The 20,635-nt window shown below is 37.7% G+C and overlaps 1 protein-coding gene across 1 annotated transcript in view; it reads left to right on the forward strand.

Moving 5' to 3' along the window:
* The window catches only part of ITGB3 (integrin subunit beta 3), a 75,979-nt gene that overhangs the window by 24,290 nt on the left and 31,054 nt on the right, over positions 1 to 20,635 (forward strand). The window contains exons 3-8 of the mRNA XM_032237339.1: positions 11,156 to 11,345; positions 13,727 to 13,979; positions 15,505 to 15,676; positions 16,877 to 17,038; positions 17,350 to 17,445; positions 17,714 to 17,803. Coding sequence (XP_032093230.1) covers positions 11,156 to 11,345; positions 13,727 to 13,979; positions 15,505 to 15,676; positions 16,877 to 17,038; positions 17,350 to 17,445; positions 17,714 to 17,803 — 963 coding nt within the window. The remainder of the gene's footprint in view (positions 1 to 11,155; positions 11,346 to 13,726; positions 13,980 to 15,504; positions 15,677 to 16,876; positions 17,039 to 17,349; positions 17,446 to 17,713; positions 17,804 to 20,635) is intronic.

A 20,635-nucleotide genomic window follows, 5' to 3' on the forward strand; every position in this document is an offset into this window, starting at 1 on the left:
TGACTTATTTCAGACTTGGACTCTTCCTTGTTTCCATATTTTTTTCCTAATAGAATCACTCCAATGAAAAATACTACTGCCAACATTTGAAAGGAAGAATGAGCAGATGAACAGGGCTTTCTGCTCTCTTTTTCATTTTACAATGCACATTTTCTCAAATGTTATTAAAAACAACAAAAACAATAAATATGGGAATAACAATGGGATAATTTACAAGATCCCAGTCTAAATTTTGAATTCTGGGAACAAATCTGGTTTCTGAGGAAGGCCTATTAAAATGATGAACAATGGGGAATTACCTCTTTTTCCAAAGGCCATGCTCATACTAGGACAGAGACCACAGAAAAATAAATTCTCTCCTGGAGAACTTTCCAACTACAATTGATCTGAGCAAACTAAGTCATAAGAATGTGACAATGAATTCTGGATTTCATGAGATATCTGGGAACACTCAATTTCCTTGCAAGCATGTTCCTTCGTGGCAGAAAAGAAATGGGCTATTTATCTCTGAATAGCTTTGTTTGCAATGTTCAGTTGCACAAAAGTGTTTCCAGATGATAATTTTCCTGTGTAATTGTCTGCTCTTGCTCACAGGGTTTTACAGAGGAAGTTGACCATGTTGTTTTTCCATTTGTAATTCTCCTGTAGTTCCCTGAGACGCCTTCCATTTTCTTTTACCATTAAAAAATAACTATTAAAAAGGAAATAATGCAATGATATTAGAAACCTTTTGTCTGGAAGTACCCAAAGCATGTTCTGTTGCATTTTCAATTTATGAAGAGCCGTAGTCAAGTCCCACAATGCACTTTGTGGCTAATCTATGCAGAAACTCATCTGATATGCTAAGGTATTTTTGCAATTGAGACCTAAAAATGTATAGGAAACAGCAGTCTATTGTTTGAAAATCTATGCTTTACAAAATAATGAGATAGCAATTGTAGAAGTGCTTGAACCACTAATGTCAGTAGACTTCCTCAGAAGTTCTCTTGGTGTGTTTCTCTATAGGATATTCTAGCATTTATGATTTTATTTTTCTTGTCAATCAATCAATATGTTTAGTGTTTTGACCACCAATCATAACAATCTCTCCCCTATGTAAAAGCAACATATTTATAGTTGGAATTAAGTGTCCTGAAAAACATATTTGTAAATAATTATGCAGAAACACTCTTGATGGTTGGATTCACAGATCATGCTAAACGAAATGTGGTTTGCTTGATTTGGGATTAAGGTGCTATGTGAATCAAATTACTAAGATTCATATTAAAAAGGTCTATTGGCATATGAAGTTTAGATTCATATACAGTAATTGTGGTTTTGTTAAATATATGTACAAACTATGGCAATATTTTATTAAAGTTTAAAATAGAAAATTAAAATGTGTGGAGAGGGAAAAAAGGAAAGGGAAAAATATAAAGAAAATAGATATCTTCTCCCTTCAGTCATTCACAAACAATTTCAGTAACTTATTACCTTTCAGCCAAAGTTGTCTTCATCCCATATCTTGTCTTTTATCTATTAACAAAAAAGCCCTCATCAATCAATCTTAATCACTAAAAGTCCATTGAAAGACACACACACACACACAAACAAACACACATATACATGCACACAAACATACATATAAAGATCTCTAAATCAATTTCATATTCCTTTATTTTACACAGTAACTTATCATTTTCTCCAGAACAAGAGAAAACCCATTCTTTCTATATCTTATCTCATATCTATAAATAAGTCTTTAAAACTTCATTCAAACTTAAAGAAAAATTGCATTAGAGCTAGGTATTAGAAACAACATATTGAAAATCTCAATCTTTAATAGCCCTTCCCACAAGTTAACTTCTTATCATGTTCTCTTCATCTCTTCTCAGAAACTCCTTTGCATGATTAACCCTTTCTTTTAGTTTCAACACCAGTTTATCATTTTCTGTAAAAATACAACAACAAGAAAAAATCTCTTCTTTTCATATCTTGTCTATAAAATTTTTTTTTAAAGCCTTGCCATTCAGTCACTGTTAAGACCAGCTCATTAAATGCTACTAGGGGAAAAATAATAGTGGTTGAATAAGACTACTTTATATTCCTTCTTTTTGCCTTTGATGTTTATTCCTTTTAAGCAATGTCCCAAAAGTTATCTATTCCCAGGAATCCCATCATTAAGTATAATGCATCACTTTTGTAAGTGCAAAATAAAAAAAAATGTGCAAGTAAATCTTCTGTGTTGAAATCTACATACTCATTTTAAAATCCATATCCAAAACAGTCTGATTCTCAGTTGTATCCTCGTTTATCTCCTTTTAAAACCCATTTTACAGGAGCAGATGATCAAACTCAATTTCATTGAGGGCTGCATTTCGATTGTGTTTGACTTTGGAGGGCCAGGGTGGGTATGGCCAGCGGGACATCCCTTGTGTCGGGGGCACCCGTGGTGGTCCAAGTGCTCTGCTAGTGAAAATGGGTTCCTGAGCTCCATTTTTGGCTGCAACGGCTTCCTGCAACTCTTTGCCAGTGAAAAAGGAACTTGGGAGGGCCACAGCCACCTCAAGCTTCCTTTTTGGCTGCCCCCTACAATCTTCTACCAGAGGCACTATGGGCGGGTCCTTTGCTGTTTCCAGGGTGGCCCTGCGGGCCACTTCTAAGCACTCCATGGGCCAAAACTGCCCCCCAGGCCTTGAGTTTGACACCTCTCTCTTAAAAGAAAGTTCTGAGTACAGTGTTCTCAAGTATCTTTTCATTTTTCCAGAGTTAAAATATTTTTTTCCATTCTGTATTAATAGTTCTCTTCTCCTTTATTACACTCTTTAGTTCTTTCTTGTTGCCTCTAGTGATTAGCCTTCAAATCTCCACATTTTCCAATGGAAAGATATTCTTATTCTTAGATTTAAATAGTTTCAAAATCTTATCTTCAGTCCATATGACTCATTGGTCTATTTGTAACTTTCCAAAATCAATGTTCTAACCAACCTTTTGCTGCTTATTACTGAGTACCGGGTATTTTTTCTTTAAGTTCTTAAACTTACATAGAGCTTCTTTCACTGAAGCTTGAAGGAAAATAACCCAGTATAATGAAATTTGTCCTTCTGCGGGTTCTTAATGTCTGTAAACCAGTTAACAAGCCATTTCCAGAAGTGATTAAGAGAGGAAATGAGTGAACCCAGTGTCTATTTGAAGGTTCCAAACTGCCACTCAGGTGAGATGACTTTCTCTCAGTTCCTGGAGCTCTGAAATTTTGTGAGAAACCAGAGAAGCAATTACAGATTGAAGACAGCAGAGCCAACAGCCATGACACAAAAAAAAATTGATACATTGAATCAATTTTACAACCCCTCTCCAGATCAAGGTGAGAACTAAGATTGTTCACAAGTTCTCCTTACAGCATTTTCCCACAAAAAGACTATAAAACAGTGATATGAATAGATGCGAGAACTCAGAAATTGGAAAAATTGCTTTAGTAGTATTTGGTTTACTATTTGCCAGGATAAACAGTCTAGAATAAAACACAGTAATCCAGTTAAAACTTTTGTGTATGGAATCACCCAAACATATTTTTATTTGTCAAATTTAGAGACCATCCATCTCACTCATAAACTTCAAATGCCAAAATACGTTTATACAAAAAAAATAAAATTTTATATCTTGTGTGGGAAGAGAAGCTGATACAGTAGAGTTACAGTTAGCAGAAATTTGGCTATACATTAAAAGGGTTCTGGGTTAAATCTTACTTCATCCATCACATTTCCAGGATTGTATCCAGAAGTCCAGTTCTGACAGCAATCAGTCAGGGAAGCACTGTAGCGCTATTTCATCTTTTCCGCTTTAATGGAGTTCTTTTCATGGGGAAAAAAAGACTGAAGAATTGCTGGGGAAAAAACAGAAAGATTTCAAGGGCAAGGCAAGATCATTCTTATGATCTACCGTATATAATTCTGTATATGAGATATTATGATTACAGATAATCCTCAATTTACAACTATTCATTCAATGACTGAAATTACAGTGGTGCTAAAAATGGACATGAACAATGTCCAAAGTTGCAGCCATTGCAGCACCCCATGGTCACATGGTCAACTGTTTATATTGATGTAATGAAGAAGTCATTTTATGCATTTCCTTTTTTTCTTTACTATTTTCTTTTTTCTTTTCTATTTTTATTTTGTGCAGTTTTTTTCTTTTCATTCTTTTAGTTTGAATTCATTGTTATGTTTTCAATCATAATGTTTAATAAAATTTCTATTAAAAAAAAAGAAACAAAACACTAGGTTGCAACCACTCCTAGTCATAGCAAATGTCATTTTTCCAGTCAGGAGACCATAAACACTCTCAAAATGAAGGATCTTTGTAAATACGTCCATAATTTATGTAAAATGTGTATTTAATATATTCCTTAATAGAATTCTTCAGGAGCAATATTTGGCCCATGTTCCAGAATTCTCGTTCTTTATCCTGAACTTATTTTCAATTTAAACTTGGCTCCTAATGCTTTATGGACATGGAAATATAGTTTTCTTGACAATAATAGACTTGAATTCCCACTGCTCTCTTCTGAGATCTATTGCAATTCCCTGGCCCAGTGATGGTTAACCCTTTCAGCACTGATTGCCAAAACTGGAGTGCACGTTTGTGCATATGTGAGCACTCATGTGCTGGAGCACCAAACCCCAGAAAACAGCCGCTGTTGCACATGCACGCAGTGGCCAGCTGCTCTTTCATGTTCCGGCGTGTGCATGCACACTGGACAGCTGGTCTTCACATGAAGATCACCTGGCCAGCGCACATGCATGGGAAAGAATCTGAAAGAGAGCAGCTGGTCCGGCGGGCATGCGCACAATGGAACCCAGAAGAGCAGTTGACAATGGCACGCATACCCACAGAGAGCATGCCATAGGTTTGCTATTATGGCCCTAGCCTATGGGCTAACAATCCTTGGAGGCCACTCATAAAATACAAAGCTCTGCCCTTTAAGAAGGGACAGGCAGTCAATATCCCAATACAGGTCATCCTCAACTTACGACCACAATTGAGCCCAAATTTTCTGATGCTAAGTGAGACAATTATTAAGTGAATTTTGCTACATTTTATGGCCTTTCTCACCATAATTGTTAAGTGAATCACTGCAGCTGTTAAGTTATTGACATGTTGTAAAATGAATCTGGCTTCCCCATTGACTTTGCTTGTCAGAGGTTTGCAAAAGGTGATCACGTGAAACTACAACCATCATAAATGTGAGTCAGCTGCCCAAACACCTGAATTTTGATGAAGAGGATGCTATAATGGTCAAAATGTTGGAAAATGGTCATGTTACTTTTTTTAGTGCTGTTGTAAATTGAAACGGTCGCTAAATGAACTATTGTAAGTCAAGGACTACCTATCCTCAGGTAGAGTAAAAGAATAATATTTTCTGAATGAAGGAATGCCAGGTGGTTGCCCAACCTTTGCTGAACAGTCACAAATATGGCTAGGATAGAGTTCACACTCGGTTCACACCCACAACCATTGTCTACATGAATTTATGAGGAAAGATAAGAGTAAACTCTGCCTCCTCCCATCCCCTAACAGAAATCTTGATCAAGATGCTGCAATTTTGCCTGGAGGGATCAGTGTGGGGAAAGAAGGAACGTCCCCACCTTAATTCAGTCTGGCTCATTTTCCGTGCTTTGAGCTCCCTCAGTTCCTAGAGCTCAAGTGAATCTATGAAATATACCAAGATGTTTCTTTCTTTAAAAACTAAATATGGTGATTCAAAACCTATTTTAGTGTAAGTCTATTTTTTTAAAAAAATACCATTCAAAACCTGAATGATCTTCTCTTTTTTTCCTATAGACCCACACCAATATCTCTAAGTCTCAGGATGATTCTGTATTTCCTTTCCATCTCCTCTGCTTTTCTGCTTTCCTTTCCATAGTATCTGCCTTGCTACATTCTGATGCTTATTCCTTTTTTGGTCTTGTGTTCTCTCTCTCGTGTGCTGGAGGAAATGATAAGTCTTTGGGAGAGACATTTTTTGTTTCCAGCCAGCTTTTTGGAATGGTGACTAAGCACTGCTATATACAGGTTTAGGGAATTTTGCCTCTAAAAAAAAGCAAAATTTCCTGGCAGTTTTTCAGAGGTTAATAGGATGCAGCAAGTCAGTACAGTTTATTAATGGCTGCCAAAAAAGGGTGGGAGTGGGGGAGGGAGTTACAACATGCTTATGATCCCTTTTTGGAGAGTTTTGCCTTTATAACTAGAGCACAGAGACACATGTGATGATGCAGACAGAATTTTGCATTTGAATACCTTTCAACCAATCCTAAATTTCACCTTTTTATGGTTTTATACTTGCAGAAATGGCCATTTTTAATCTCAAAATCAAATTTGGTTTTAATCAAATTAATGTGTGAATTATTTTCTAATACTGGCTTTTCCATTCATGCTATCGTAAGAAACCTGGAAAGAAGAATTTTAAATCATTCCAAAAGAATCTATACTCATGAACTCAATATTGATAATAGTTGGAAATTCCTCCTACAAAGATTATTTATTTCAAAATGTGCTACGAAGATACACAAAGACTGCTTAGTTCTCATTTTCCTGAATTTGCTTTACAGTGTGGATTGGACAATGGTATTTTCCATATATGTTGGACCATAGTGATGAGATTCAAATAATTTAACAACCAGTTCTCTGCCCTAGTGGTTTCTTCCAACAACCAGTTCACCAAGCTTCACAGAAGGTTAATAACCAGTTGTCCCGAAGTGGTGCAAACTGTCTGTATCCCACCATTAACTACAACCCTTATTATTTTATATCCTATATTCAGAATGGATAAAGTTGTGAAACACATTTGAAAGATATGGATAGTCCTTGACTTACATCTGTCAGTGGTGGGATTCAAAAAAATGTTTACTACAGGTTTTGTGGGTGTGGCTTGGCCTGGTGGGCATGGCAGCAGAAGAATACTGAAAAATCCCCATTCCCTCTCCACTCCTGGGGGAAGGATACTGTAAAATCCCCATTCCCCCTCCACCTCACTAACCTGCTTTCCAGCTCTGTTCTCCTGACCAGGGCAACAGAAGAAGACCCGGCCAATCAGCTGGGACTACAATCAGCTGGGATTTGGGAGACAGCGAATAGATGAGGTAGCATTTGCCGGTTCTCTGAACTACTCAAAATGTCCACTACTGGTTTGTCAGAACCAGTCAGAACTGGCTGAATACAACCTCTGTGTCTGGTTATTCAACAGCTGTTTGGAATTACAATGACTTTGGGAAAAGGTGCTTTACAGCCCATAAAGCATTTTTGGCTGTTGTAAAATGTCATTCCTTCCCCGCTCCCCATAGTCATATGACCATATTTTAGACACTTGGCAACAAGGTCACATTTATGACTGGTTGCAGCATTATATGATCACATGACCAAACATTGTGAAGAAAACATACATTCAGGAGAATGGATTTGGACTTGTAATTGTATGATTCACTTAATGAACAACATAAAAACAATTGTAAAATTGGGTCCAGTTATATGGATGCCTTGATTTACAACAAGTCATAACTTTCGACTAAAATTCCGGTTCCAGCTGCAATCATAAGTTAAGGATTATCTGGTTATACCCATTTGTATCAGAAGTACCATTTAAGGTTAGCTAAAAGATTAGCCGGTGACATCACCATTACCTGTGGAATGCCCGTGGAATGCCTTTTATGTCCCTATCAAGGAGCCGAAACTAGTGACAGGAGTTATCTCTGCCACGTAACAGCACTTGGGTTTCAAATGTGGGCTTGCTAATCTCCAACCCAGCAGCCTAACCACATGAACCACTGTGCCAGAGGTGGGATTCAATTTTTTTTACTACCGGTTCTGTGGGGATGGCTTTGTGGGTGTGGTGTGGCTTTGTGGGCATGGCAGGGGAAGGATACTGCAAAATCCCCATTCCCTCCCTACCCCACTAACCTGCTTTCCAGCTCTGTTCTCCTGTTCAGGACAACAAAAGATCAGATGAGAGGCTGGGAGGCAGCAAGGGCGGGGCCAGCCTATTCATCAGTTCTCTGAACTACTCAAAATTTCTGCTATCGGTTCTCCAGAACCTGTCAGAACTGGCTGAATAACAACTTTGCACTGTGCTCCATATCAAGTGTGAGAAGGTGTTTTAGAACCACATTAAATGCACAAATGAATATAATTATTATGTTACAAGTATTCTCAAGTCTCTCTCTCAATTTCTATTCCAAATGTTCTCCTTAATTAAAGAAAATTCTCTTAATTAAGGTTGAAATTAAGTTGGTTGCCTTTTCATCCCAGTGTAAATTATTGGGACTGAATGTCTAGTACAGAAAATGATCTTTTGAAAATTAGAACAGCATTCACTTAGCAATAACATATTCATCATTTATAGACAATTCAGTTTCAAATACATTGTTATAATATTCAAAACCAAAAGTTCTTTTTATCTTCTTTAAATCTTTCTCATAATAGTACCTAAGAAAAGTATTCACATGTATATTCTTCTTATCGTCAGATCTTTTCCTGATTTTATTTGATATCTCCTTATGAAAATATTAATATGTTATCATAAAATAACTATATTTAATTTTAATTTTCTATAATATGCTTCCTGTAATGAAACCACTTTTTGGATTTATATCTGTTCCATTTTCTCAATATGGCATGTCTAACAAAGTGATCTTTAGAAACTACATTAACTTTAGCATAACACAAATAATTCTGCCATTCAAACATCAAATTGTCTCTTTCTAACTCCAATAATCTTCTATTTCTCAGCATCACCTTGTATAGATTAAACAACAAATCAGATATCACTAAATTTCTTCTTTCATTAGCATGTTATAACACCTTAAGTAAAAATCACTCTTTTTACCTACATATATACATACATACATACATACATACATACATTTCTGCCATTATTTAAATGGTACAATAATTGTCAAAACAAATGTTGTCTAAAACAAAAATAACGTTCTAGAGAAGTTTTTAATCATAGAAATTCTTCCCAATAATGACAATTCTAATTTTTCCTTTCTTAATATAACTTTTAAAATTTCATTTCATATTTTAACATATTTTGGAACAACATATAATTTATATTTGTCAAATTAATAACCAAATATTTTACATTTTCTCAGTCTTAAAATGTTTCGTTCACCAGTTCTGCTAGATCTTACAATTTCATATTTTTGTTACCATCTTCTGTTTAAAACCAGCTAATTCAAGAAATTATTTTAATTTTCTCATTAATAATTCAATCCCTTTAAAGTATTTTCCAAAACCAGCATTACATCTATAAAACTTTTCAAGTTTTTTTTTACATCCATTTTCTTATGTGCTTTCATTGTGCCTTATTGTCAGCCCTGGAAGCCATCTTTTCTGTTGGACATTCAGGGCTGCCACATTTAGTGCCTGAGAAAATGGGAGGGGGGATTACAAGGAGTGGTGGAGGATTAGGCATAACAACATTGCTTTCACTGGGAGTCAGGGGCATTCACCTGGATCAGAGTGACAGGGGGTCAATGTTCCCTCTAATTTTTTTTAGTGTGTGTGGAAAAGTATAGTGTTTGAGTGGCACATTTTTATGCCTGAGCACCTGATTTTTTTTCGTAACAACGTTTATTCCAGTCTTATCATTAGCTTTACATTCTGACATCAGTTCTGTCCATATCCTGGACACCAATTAAGCAAAAGTGTTGTTATATTACTTATTTAGAGCTATCTGTAGATCTTATCAAATTTATCTCTCAGCCTATGATATAAACCTAACTACAAAATTATAAATGTCTACATTACTAATATAATTATTCTCCACCCTGATTAAACAGATGGTATATATTATAATATGCTGTATGTGGACTGCTTGGTTCAAATTCCACTTTTATTTTATATTTCTGGAGGAATTCATGCTAAGCTAAATGCTTGTCATAATCAGCCTGGGTAACTAGGGTTCATAAAGTTCATTGTAAGGCAGATGCCTCTATTTTTTTTTTGTTAAAAAGTCCCCAATGGAAAGTCAACCAAAAATCTGTACCTCTGTAGGGGAGAGAAATTCCAGAATTGGGGCAGGACAAGGAAGACCAATGGATGAGTCAGCAGAAGGAACTGGACATTTAGAGGGAAGGAGGGAGAATAGATACCATCCTGAAGATGATATCAATAGATGAAAGATAGTTGAGACACAGACTGACTTCAAGCCTCGGGGTCTTCTTTCATTGGGGGTGTTACTTGGAACTTTGACACTTATATTTCCATTTAAAACTTCAAAAATCAAAATAAACAAATTTAAAAAATTTGAAGCTCACCACTGCCTCAGCTCTAGTATGTGTCAGCACTGAAGCAGGAAAATAAAAAATGGTCTCAGTTCAACCAACTTCGGGGTTGATATACACATTGATCTTCATTAATACATTCTTCAGAATGATTTGCAATCTGTTTGCTTAAGACATTATAAACAATTTATAATTCACCATTCAATAGGGATATTGGTCTATAATTTCTTGTTGAAGTTAAATATTGCCCCTTTTTAGGTTTCTTTCTTTCTTTCTTTCTTTCTTTCTTTCTTTCTTTCTTTCATTCATTCAGTCAGTCAGTCAGTCAGTCAGTCAGTCAGTGTGTCTGTGTGCTCCTTACTCACAGTTTGAAACAGCTCTCAGCAATTAAGAGCAATCTAAAAAATCATGGGTTTGGAATGGAGCAGTGGTGATGTCTTTATTGTTACTGCATCAACTACCTCTAGTCAAGAGCTATTCCTTTAGGGTCCCATGGCAGGTGGTATAGCCAGGTTTTAAGGCTTTTCCTGAAGGCCAGAAGAAAAGGGGCAACTCTCACTTCCAGTGGCAAGATATTCCAAAGGTCAGAGGTCAAGGCAGAAAAGGCTCTTCTCCTAGGCTCCAGCAGTCAAAATTCCTTGGCTTATGGGACCTCCAGTAGACCTCTTCTGCCAGAGTGAATGGGGCAGACCGATCCCATTGGGAGAAGATGGTTCCTCAGATATCCTGGACCCTTGCTATAAAGGGCTTTAAATTCAACACTTTGAATTGGACCTTAGAAGCTGACAGGTTTAATTTAATTTAATTTAATTTTAGCAACAACATAATTAGATTGGAGTTTGAGAACTCCCCATTCCAAAAACTTATTGTTCTTTCTGTTCTTCCTCCAACAGAATATGCCAAAAGCTTTCTCTCGCTGTGACTTGATAGAAAATCTATATCAGAATGGCTGCACACAAGATTTTATAGAGTATCCACGCAGCGAGACCTCCATACTGGAGGCTAGACCTCTCAGTGCCAAAGGATCAGGAAGTGACATCACTCAAATGACTCCACAGAAGATTGAACTCTTCCTACGTCCAGGTAAAACCAGATATACTACTTGATTTACCCACAGAAAGCCTTGGGTTCATTCCTCACCATTTATAGAGAAACAGTAAGAAATAAAGAAGAAAGCATCTACATAAAAGGTTGAAGGACTGCTTCAATTGAACTGGTAATGCTGCAAACGCGGTCCAATAGTCTGAGACAATATGATGATAGCTTGATAGTTTTAGAGCTAGCCTATGATAGCTTCAGAGCCACGTTGACTTGACTATTAGCTACCTATTCAGAATCGACATACTGTATTACCTTCCGGCAATGGTAGTCAATTTTTGAGATCTTGTGGGCATACTGAGAATCTGAGGACAAACAGCAGCTACAGTTCACAAAATGGTCACCATTTTGGGCATATCCAATCTTTCAAATTTCATTTACTAGAAAGGCCTACTACCCTTTAGATTTTGGGATAAAAAGCAGGTTTAAAAAAGCTTGTTGTTGTTGTTGTTGTTGTTGTTGTTAAGAACGTGGGTATATTTCCTGGCAAAGCATTTGGCAGCAGCCACCCATTATTTTTATTTTTCATGAATATAAGGCCTATTTGGTGTTTAGAACCATTCTTGGAAATAAATATTGCTGCCTTTTTTGTTATATATATTTTATTTGTAATTATATATTTGAATATTGTAAGCTGCTTAGATCATCTGGAGTTGATGGCTGTAATAAGAAATAATAATGTGAATTTGTACTGTTTCATATTAACTTTTCACTTATTGGTTTTTATTAAAAAGTAAAGATAGCAGCAGTCCAGCAGTGACCAAAAGAGATGACTACAGATGTGCTTGTGCTTAATGATCACATTGTTTTGCTGTTATTTGGGATATTGATCTCGTATGTCTAGAAATATCAGTCAGGAGAAAAAGAATGGTATATATTAGGTTACAATACAATACAATAGCAGAGTTGGAAGGGACCTTGGAGGTCTTCTAGGCCAACCCCCTGGCTAGGCAGGAAACCCTATACCATTTCAGACAAATGGCTATCCAACATCTTCTTAAAGACTTCCAGTGTTGGGGCATTCACAACTTCTTGAGGCAAGCTGTTCCACTGATTAATTGTTCTAACTGTCAGGAAATTTCTCATCATTTCTAAGTTGTTTCTCTCCTTGATCAGTTTCCACCCATTGCTTCTTGTTCTACCCTTAGGTGCCTTGGAGAATAGTTTGATTCCCACTTCTTTATGGCAACCCCTGAGATATTGGAACACTGCTATCATGACTCCCCTAGTCCTTCTTTTCATTAAACTAGACATATCCAGTTCCTGCAACCATTCTTCATATGTTTTAGTCTCCAGTCCCCTGATCATCTTTGTTGCTCTTCTCTGCACTCTTTCTAGAGTCTCCCACATCTTTTGTACATCATGGCGACCAAAACTGAATGCAGTATTCCAAGTGTGGCCTTACCAAGGCATTATAAAGTGGTATTAACACTTCACGTTATCTTGATTCTATCCCTCTGTTTATGTAGCCTAGAACTGTGTTGGCTTTTTTGACAGCTGCTGCACACTGCTGGCTCATATGGTTGTCCACTAGGACTCCAAGATTTCTCTAACAGTTACTACTATTGAGCAAGGTACCATCTATATTATACCTGTGCGTTTCATTTTTCTTGCCTAAATGTAGAACCTTACTCTTTTCACCATTGAATTTCATTTTATTAGATAGTGCCCAATGTTCAAGTTTGTCAAGATCCTTCTATATCTTAAGCCTATCTTCTGAAGTGTTGGCTATTCCTGCCAGCTTGGTGTCATCTGAAAATCTGATGAGTTCCCCATTTATTCGCTCATCTAAATCATTGATGAAGATGTTGAAGAGTACTGGGCCTAAAACAGGACATTGGGGTACTCCACTGCATACTTCCCTCCATATAGATGCAGTACCATTGAGGACTACATGTTGGGTGTGGTTGGTCAGCCAGTTACGAATCCATCTGGTGGTGATGCTGTCCAACACACATTCTTCTACTTTATCCAGTAGTAGGTTATGGTCTACCTTATCAAATGCCTTACTGAAGTCCAAGTAAACTATATCAACGGCATTCCTCTGGTCCACTAATTTTGTCACTTTGTCAAAGAATGCAATAAGATTAGTCTGGCATGATCTGTTTTTGACAAGCCCATGTTGGCTTTTGGCTATTACTTTGTTTGCTTCTAGGTGTTCGCTGATTCGTTGCTTGATTATCTTTTCCAGAATCTTTCCTGGTATTGAGGTCAGACTGATATGTCTGTAGTTTATGATAGTCATGCGTCTGTAACAATGTAACTTAGTAAATCAAACATTTGGAAAGAATAGGCTAGTTTGGAATTTTTGGAAAAACACCCCTCATCTTTAGTCCTTCACTCCTTATCCAATTTTACTATTTCAGATGACCCCCAAACTTTCTCAATACAAGTGCGCCAGGTGGAAGATTATCCCGTGGACATCTACTATCTAATGGATTTGTCGAACTCCATGAAGGATGACCTCCGTAATATCCAGAACTTAGGTACCAAGCTTGCCCTGGAAATGCGCAAAGTGACCAGCAACCTGAGGATTGGCTTTGGAGCTTTTGTGGACAAACCCCTGTCCCCTTACATGTACATTTCTCCTCCAGAGGCCATCAAAAACCCATGCTATGAGTAAGTTCTCTAGTCAGAAGAAACTCTGATGATTCTATCTTTGTTAAACAAGCCTGATTTCCCCAACTGCAATTGAAGTTAGCTCCCGTCACCTTCGGCCAACTTGGCCAAAAATCAGAGATGAAGGGTGTTGTAACCTAGAAGCATCTCAAACACCTCTCATCCTCTATCTCTAAAGCTAAAATTTATAATCTGTAGTTCTAAAGATTGCTAAATGTGTATTCCTATTTCCTCTTTATCTTAAATATGTGCAGGCAGAATGAAATATTTCTTTCTTAATATCAGGTAAAACCTAGGGAATTTTATGAGTATTATTTTATTTCATTTCATCCATTTGTGTAACTGCCCATCTTAACAAGTAACAATTACAACAACAAATCCAAAATTAAAAAGGCATAGCAGCCAAGGAAAACCTCATAGTCTATGCAGCTAGGAGATGGATTCCTTCATATGCTCAGGAATCTAGATCCAGTCAGAGAACCCGATTGTCAGCTTCTGCTTTGCTGTTGCTTCAGCTGCCATGAAACGGGGAGGGGGGGGCGTGTATGTGGGAGGGATTTAATTGATGTGCTGGAGGAATGTTCTAGGATGTACCAGTCGGTGGGATTACGCATGCGTACGTATTTCCCGCCTGCATCAACGGCCTACACATTCCATCTTCGGCCTGTCTTTTTGAAGTTATCTCACACCTGACATTTGAAGGACTTATGATTGGACTGGAGCTTTGATCCTAAGGGGGGGGAACGGGTTTGCCTATATATCAATTGCTTTCGCGCCATATTATTCAGATCTTGCTTCACTACTGCTCGCTTACCATTTATAATTAGTAAAAGTACTTTGGATTTCCAACCCATGGAGTCTCTTAGTCTTCTTTCCTAATTATGGAGTGGAGTGGGCCCTGACACCGATATTCAGAGCCTTATGAAAAGCCAGGAGAGTTTGGGGCCTTCTTGTCTCCAGTCGGAGAAGTTTTCATAAGGTGGGCACTATAACAGAAAGGGACATCTTCTGGATCCTATCAACCAACATTCCTTAGCCAATGGCATCCAAAGCATGCCCATCCTTCCAGACTGGATCAGACAGACAGAAACAACAAGGATGAGATGATCCTTCAAGTAACCCAGTCTCAAACATTGAAGGGCTGTAAAGGTGTCAACCAGGCCTTTTAGTTATACCTGGAACAACATTGGCTCACCAAGTAGTGGTGTTATATAAGCAAAATAACTCTAGGAGTAAGTAGTAGCTGGGTTCTTCCTTAGCTATTTCAATTTATTTTTGACTCTCATGGGAATAAACAACTAATGTGTCTGATGAGGGCACTACCATGTGCTTTTGGGAACTACTGTGAGAGAGGGGAAGAGCTGGGTTAAGGACCCTTTAATTGAGCTCATGACAAATTGATTGGGTTGTTTAACTGGGAGGGTGTGTAATGTGAGGTCAATGGCTGTGCTAAATTCTGTGGATTTTCTTGGGTTTTCAGTTTCTTGTTCCCTTTTCTAAGCTTAATATACTTAATATATTTTAGCTTGAAACCACCAAATGATCACTGCCTACCAATGTTTGGTTACAAGCATGTCCTAGCTCTCACAGATGAGGTCAAGCGTTTCAATGAGGAAGTGAAGAAACAAAACGTGTCTAAGAATCGAGATGCACCTGAAGGAGGATTTGATGCCATCATCCAAGCAGTTGTCTGTGATGTAAGAAGAAATCTCTATTATGGGGGAATTCAGAGTTTCTTCAAGAATCATTTCTCTGGTGCCAATTAAGTGGGCAAAGATGTATGGGCTGGATTCCCCTTTGGAGATGAGAGACATTTTGTCTCTTAGATTTTGGTCAACTCTATGTTTTCAGAAGTCAACCATATTTAGGTTGTCATATATAGTCATTGAAGGGATAGAAGGAACATCCCCAACCCCAAGAGTCAATTAGCCTTCCTTGCCTTTAAATACTTGGAGATTTTTCCCCTCTCTCAAATATGGGAGTGGGTGATCTGTTGGATGAGTCTCTTCTTCTTCTTTTCTCCCACTATTTATATAGAATAGGAATAGGAACAGAAATAGAACAGAACAGAAACAGGACAGAACCAGAACCAGGACCAGAACCAGAACAGAAAGAGAAACCTTAGCGGTCTTCTAGTCTAGGCTCCTGCTCAAGCAGGAGAGCCTTTACTATTTCAGATGTGGCTGTCTAGTTTCTTCTTAAAAACTCCAGTGATGGAGTGTCCACTATTTCTGAAGGCAAGCTTTTCCACTGGTTAATTGTCCTCACTGTTAGGAAGTGTCTCTTTAATTCCAGGTTCCTTCTCTCTTTGGTTAGTTTCCAACTATTTTTTCTTGTCCTGCCCTCTGGTGCTTTGTAAAATAATTTGACCCCCTCTTCTTTATGGCAGCCCTTCAAATACTGGAATACTGCTATCATGTCACCTCTATTTTTTTTTTTTAGACTAGCCAAACACAAATCCCGCAGATGTTCTTCATATGTTTTAGTCTTCAGGCCTTTGATCATCTTAGTTGCTCCTCTCAGTACTTTTTCCTAGGTCTCAACATCTTTTTGGTAGTATGGTGACCAACATTGGTTGTAGCATTCCAGGTGTGATCTTACTAGGGTTTTATAAAGTAGTATTAGTAATATGTATCTATGTTGCTATTTTGCATTGTAACCTTTTACATTTTGTTTTATTATATGATCTGTACTGATTTTTACTATTGAGCCTAATAATGATTTTTTTTCAAAAAAGGCATTAGTCAGCCCTATACACCACTTCTTTTCCACCATTTATATTTCAGTCTTAAAGAATTAACTAATTTCCTCGGATTGGTGCTGTGAATATCTTTGTGGACTTCTTTATGAGGTTTTGTTTTTGTTTTGAACATATCATGGAGGTTATTTTCTTACAGGACAAAATTGGCTGGAGACCTGATGCTTCCCACTTGTTGGTCTTCACTACAGATGCCAAGACACACATTGCTTTAGATGGGAGATTGGCTGGAATTGTAATACCCAATGATGGGAAATGTCACATGAACAGCAATAACTATTATGAAGCTTCTACCACACTGGTGAGGGTATTTCATTTCATAGCCACGAGATTGGAATTAATATAGCTACAAAAAATGTCCCATTATAGCGGATGATACATTTGGCTGGAATTCCATAAACTTTAGGTTTACTATAAATGTCTTGAAGATTTGGAAGAAAGCTGAGATACCAATATTTTAATTAGGGTACATAATACATAAAATACAGTACATAAAATAGCTAGTAAGTGGCATATTTCTGTATTCAACCAATTCCAAGCTATTATTTTTTTTCCTATGCAATGATATGCAAGCAGATTACTCATTTGATTCTCTTGATTTTTCTTCCCAAGGATTACCCATCCCTTGGTCTGTTGACAGATAAACTCTCACAGAAAAACATTAACTTGATTTTTGCAGTGACTCAGAACATAGTTGGCCTTTACCAGGTAAGAAGAAACATTGATCCCACATTATGGGATATTGTGGGACTGGAAAGTAAAAGAAACAAGGAAAAGTTTGTTTGAGTTGCTGTTTCCCTTTTGGCTGTTCTTTATTAGAAAAAAGAAATCAAAGGACAAGAGATAAGAAGAGGGTAGTGTTGGCTCCCTTTTAACCCCCTTTTAAAAAAACCAGTCTGACATAGAAAACCTGTATCCCAATTTTCTTAGCTTGTATTTGTCCATTTAAGGGAAATATCTGCTGTTTTCTTTTCAGAACTACAGTGAGCTGCTTCCAGGCACTACTGTAGGGACCTTGACAAAGGACTCAAGCAATGTTTTACAGCTTATTTTAGATTCCTATGGGGTGAGTCTATGAATAAGAATATCTAAAAGTTTCACTGAGTTATTATCAGGATTTGCCTGACACTAGACGCAAAAGGTAACTTCTGTAGATGTTAAAATAGCAAACTGGGGGGGGGGGGGTTGTAAAAAATGCCTATGGGGTAGGAGCATAACTATATATTTGAAACCCTGCTTATTTAATGAATGTTGTAATTGTGACATACATGAGAAAGAACGTAACTTTGATCACACGGTCATAGATTCCATTTTGACTTTTTTGACTTCATCCAAATATGTTCTTATCCATAACTAGATAATTAAAGCAACAGCTTGTACTTCCCAGCCCTCTGCTTGACTAACATTTGTCACGTACCAGAGATATAACACAAAGCCTTCTAATTTAGGGAATGAATGGAGATACAAATAGGGAGTTAATTTCTAAAGAACTCTAGTAATTTTATTTGTAATGCAGGCATTTTTTAAAAGAAAAGCCAGACAAAGTAATTTATAAATCATTGCACTTGAGGGGTTTTATTTTGCGTTGCCCCCCTCCCCTGCCAATGCATATTCCCTTCCTGTATTGTGGCTTTCTTAAATTTATTTGCTAAAATAAAATTATGTTACCAATATCTGAGATGGATATTGGACTATTTTTCTTCCATTTAAAACCTCTGGCACTGCCTTCTTTTGAGTATGGCAGTAGGATGGATATACATTTAGGTAGGAAGATCTGATTCTAAATACATAAATGCAGATAGTATAAAATCCCAGTTTCACATTAAAACTTCCATAGGAAAGTTGTCCTTAGTATTTCTTATCTTTTCTACTAGCATTGAATCCATCTCCTGTTTTGGAGGGTGCCTTTGAATCCATTTGGACCCCTGACAATGGCCTGGCATGTCTATGCAGTTTTTTTTTGGCAAGATTTCTGAAGTGGTTTGCCATTGCCTTCTTCCTAGGTTGAGTGAGTGTGTGTGTGTGTGTGTGTGTGTGTGTGTGTGTGTGACTGGTACAAGATCACCCAGCTGGCTTTGTGCCTATAGCAGGACTAGAACTGACAGTTTCCCGATGCCTTAACACTACATGAAACTGTTTTTTTGTTTTTTTTATGCTGACTGAATCACTGAACAGTTTCTTTTAATAGTTAAGATTCCTATTTCTGGTGGTCAGTTGATAGATACTTACAGAAATCTACATTAGGAACTTTATGGCTGAGCAATCCGATCCTTGATTTCATAAGAACATAGAACTGAAAGGAGCCATTTAGGTAATAAATCCACTTCCTACTTAGTACAGGAATTCAAAGCATCCTAAGCAGATAACTAGCAATCTATTTCAACATATCTAGCAAAGAGCAATCCAGCACATCTTTGGATCATTGGTCCATGCTGAACTATTTTTATTGGTAGAAAGGTTTTCCTTACATTCAGATATAATCTGCATCCCCGGTAATATAAATCTATTATTCATTGTTCTATGCCCTGAGCAGACTTTTCAATGTTCTTTATTGAAATCCTTTAAGGCCTTTGAAGAATTTTATCATATATCTCCTCAGCCTTCTTGTTTCAAGGTTATCCACACGGGTGGGCTTCAAAAATTTTAGCAAGGAGTTCTCTGCCCGCTTGCTGTGTGGTTGTGGCCTAGTCAGCCTCCTGCACCACAGTGGGGAAGGATTTTTGCCCTCCCCTGGCTCTGGAGGTTTTCCTCAAGCCTCTGAGAGGGTGAAAATGAGCTTCCCAGGCTCCAGAGGCCCACTGGAGGCCTGAAACAAGCCAGTTTCCAGCCATCCCAAACTTCCGGTAGGCCCATTTTTCACCCTTCCTGAACCTCCGTGCGTACCCTGCACTTACCTGCATCCAAAATGGGCTCTACGTGGGGACTCTTGGGAGGGGCATGGCGGAGTGGGCAGGGCCATCCAGGAGTGGGATTTGGGGGTTCTCTGCACAGAATCTTAGCTACAGGTTCTCCCGAACCCCTGCAAGCTCCCAGCAGTCCACCCCTGGTTATACATCCCCATTTATTTCCATCTCTTTTCATGAGACTTAGTTCTTAGACCCCTGACAATCCCTTAGTGCTTTTCACTTCATCCACTCTAGTTTGTCTGAATCATAAGGCTCTGCTATTAGCCACGATGGGCAAAAAATGACAATAATGTGATTGTGTCAGTCGTGTTATTCTCTCTGACTGCAAGTAGGTGTCATGTCATTTGTATTAAAAAGATGGTACACATGCCATTTGGCTTTCCTTGCCACATATGCTACCTAATCATTCCCCTGGTCTTAATCCCTCTTCATCTATTCAGAATGGAACACTGTATTGAGAATCTGATTGCCATAGATTAAGGGAAAGCTATTGTCTCCTGTAATTTGGAAATACTCCTTCTGTTAATGCAGCCTTAAACTGCAGTTGCCTTTTTTGTTTCAGCAACGTTACATTGCTGACACATTTTCAGTGTGTAAACAACTTCTATTCCAAGATGTTTTTCACTGAACCAAAATAGTAGTTGAGTAGCTCTGCCTTTTCTTCGCTCTTTGTTAGCATTTTGCCATCTTTACAGAGCAGCTGTTGCACTAATTCTTTTCTTGTGAGTATATCGAAGAAGCTCTTTTTATTATTCTTAGCCTCCTTTGCCAACATCCTGCTGAGCTTTAATTTCCCCAAGTCCATGTCTAAAGGTCTGAGCTACTTAGATGCCCCTCTTGTTTTCTATTATTTACCATACCAGGCTTTTTCTACTGCCCCTAATATTTTTCTCACTGGACTTGTTATACTGCCTTATTTTAGAAACTCCCATCCATATTTAATTGCTTTTCCCATTAGCTCCCTCTGCCATGGAATGCTATTAAATCCCCCC

This window comes from Thamnophis elegans, chromosome Z (assembly GCF_009769535.1).
Source record: "Thamnophis elegans isolate rThaEle1 chromosome Z, rThaEle1.pri, whole genome shotgun sequence".
Classification (NCBI taxonomy): domain Eukaryota; kingdom Metazoa; phylum Chordata; class Lepidosauria; order Squamata; family Colubridae; genus Thamnophis; species Thamnophis elegans.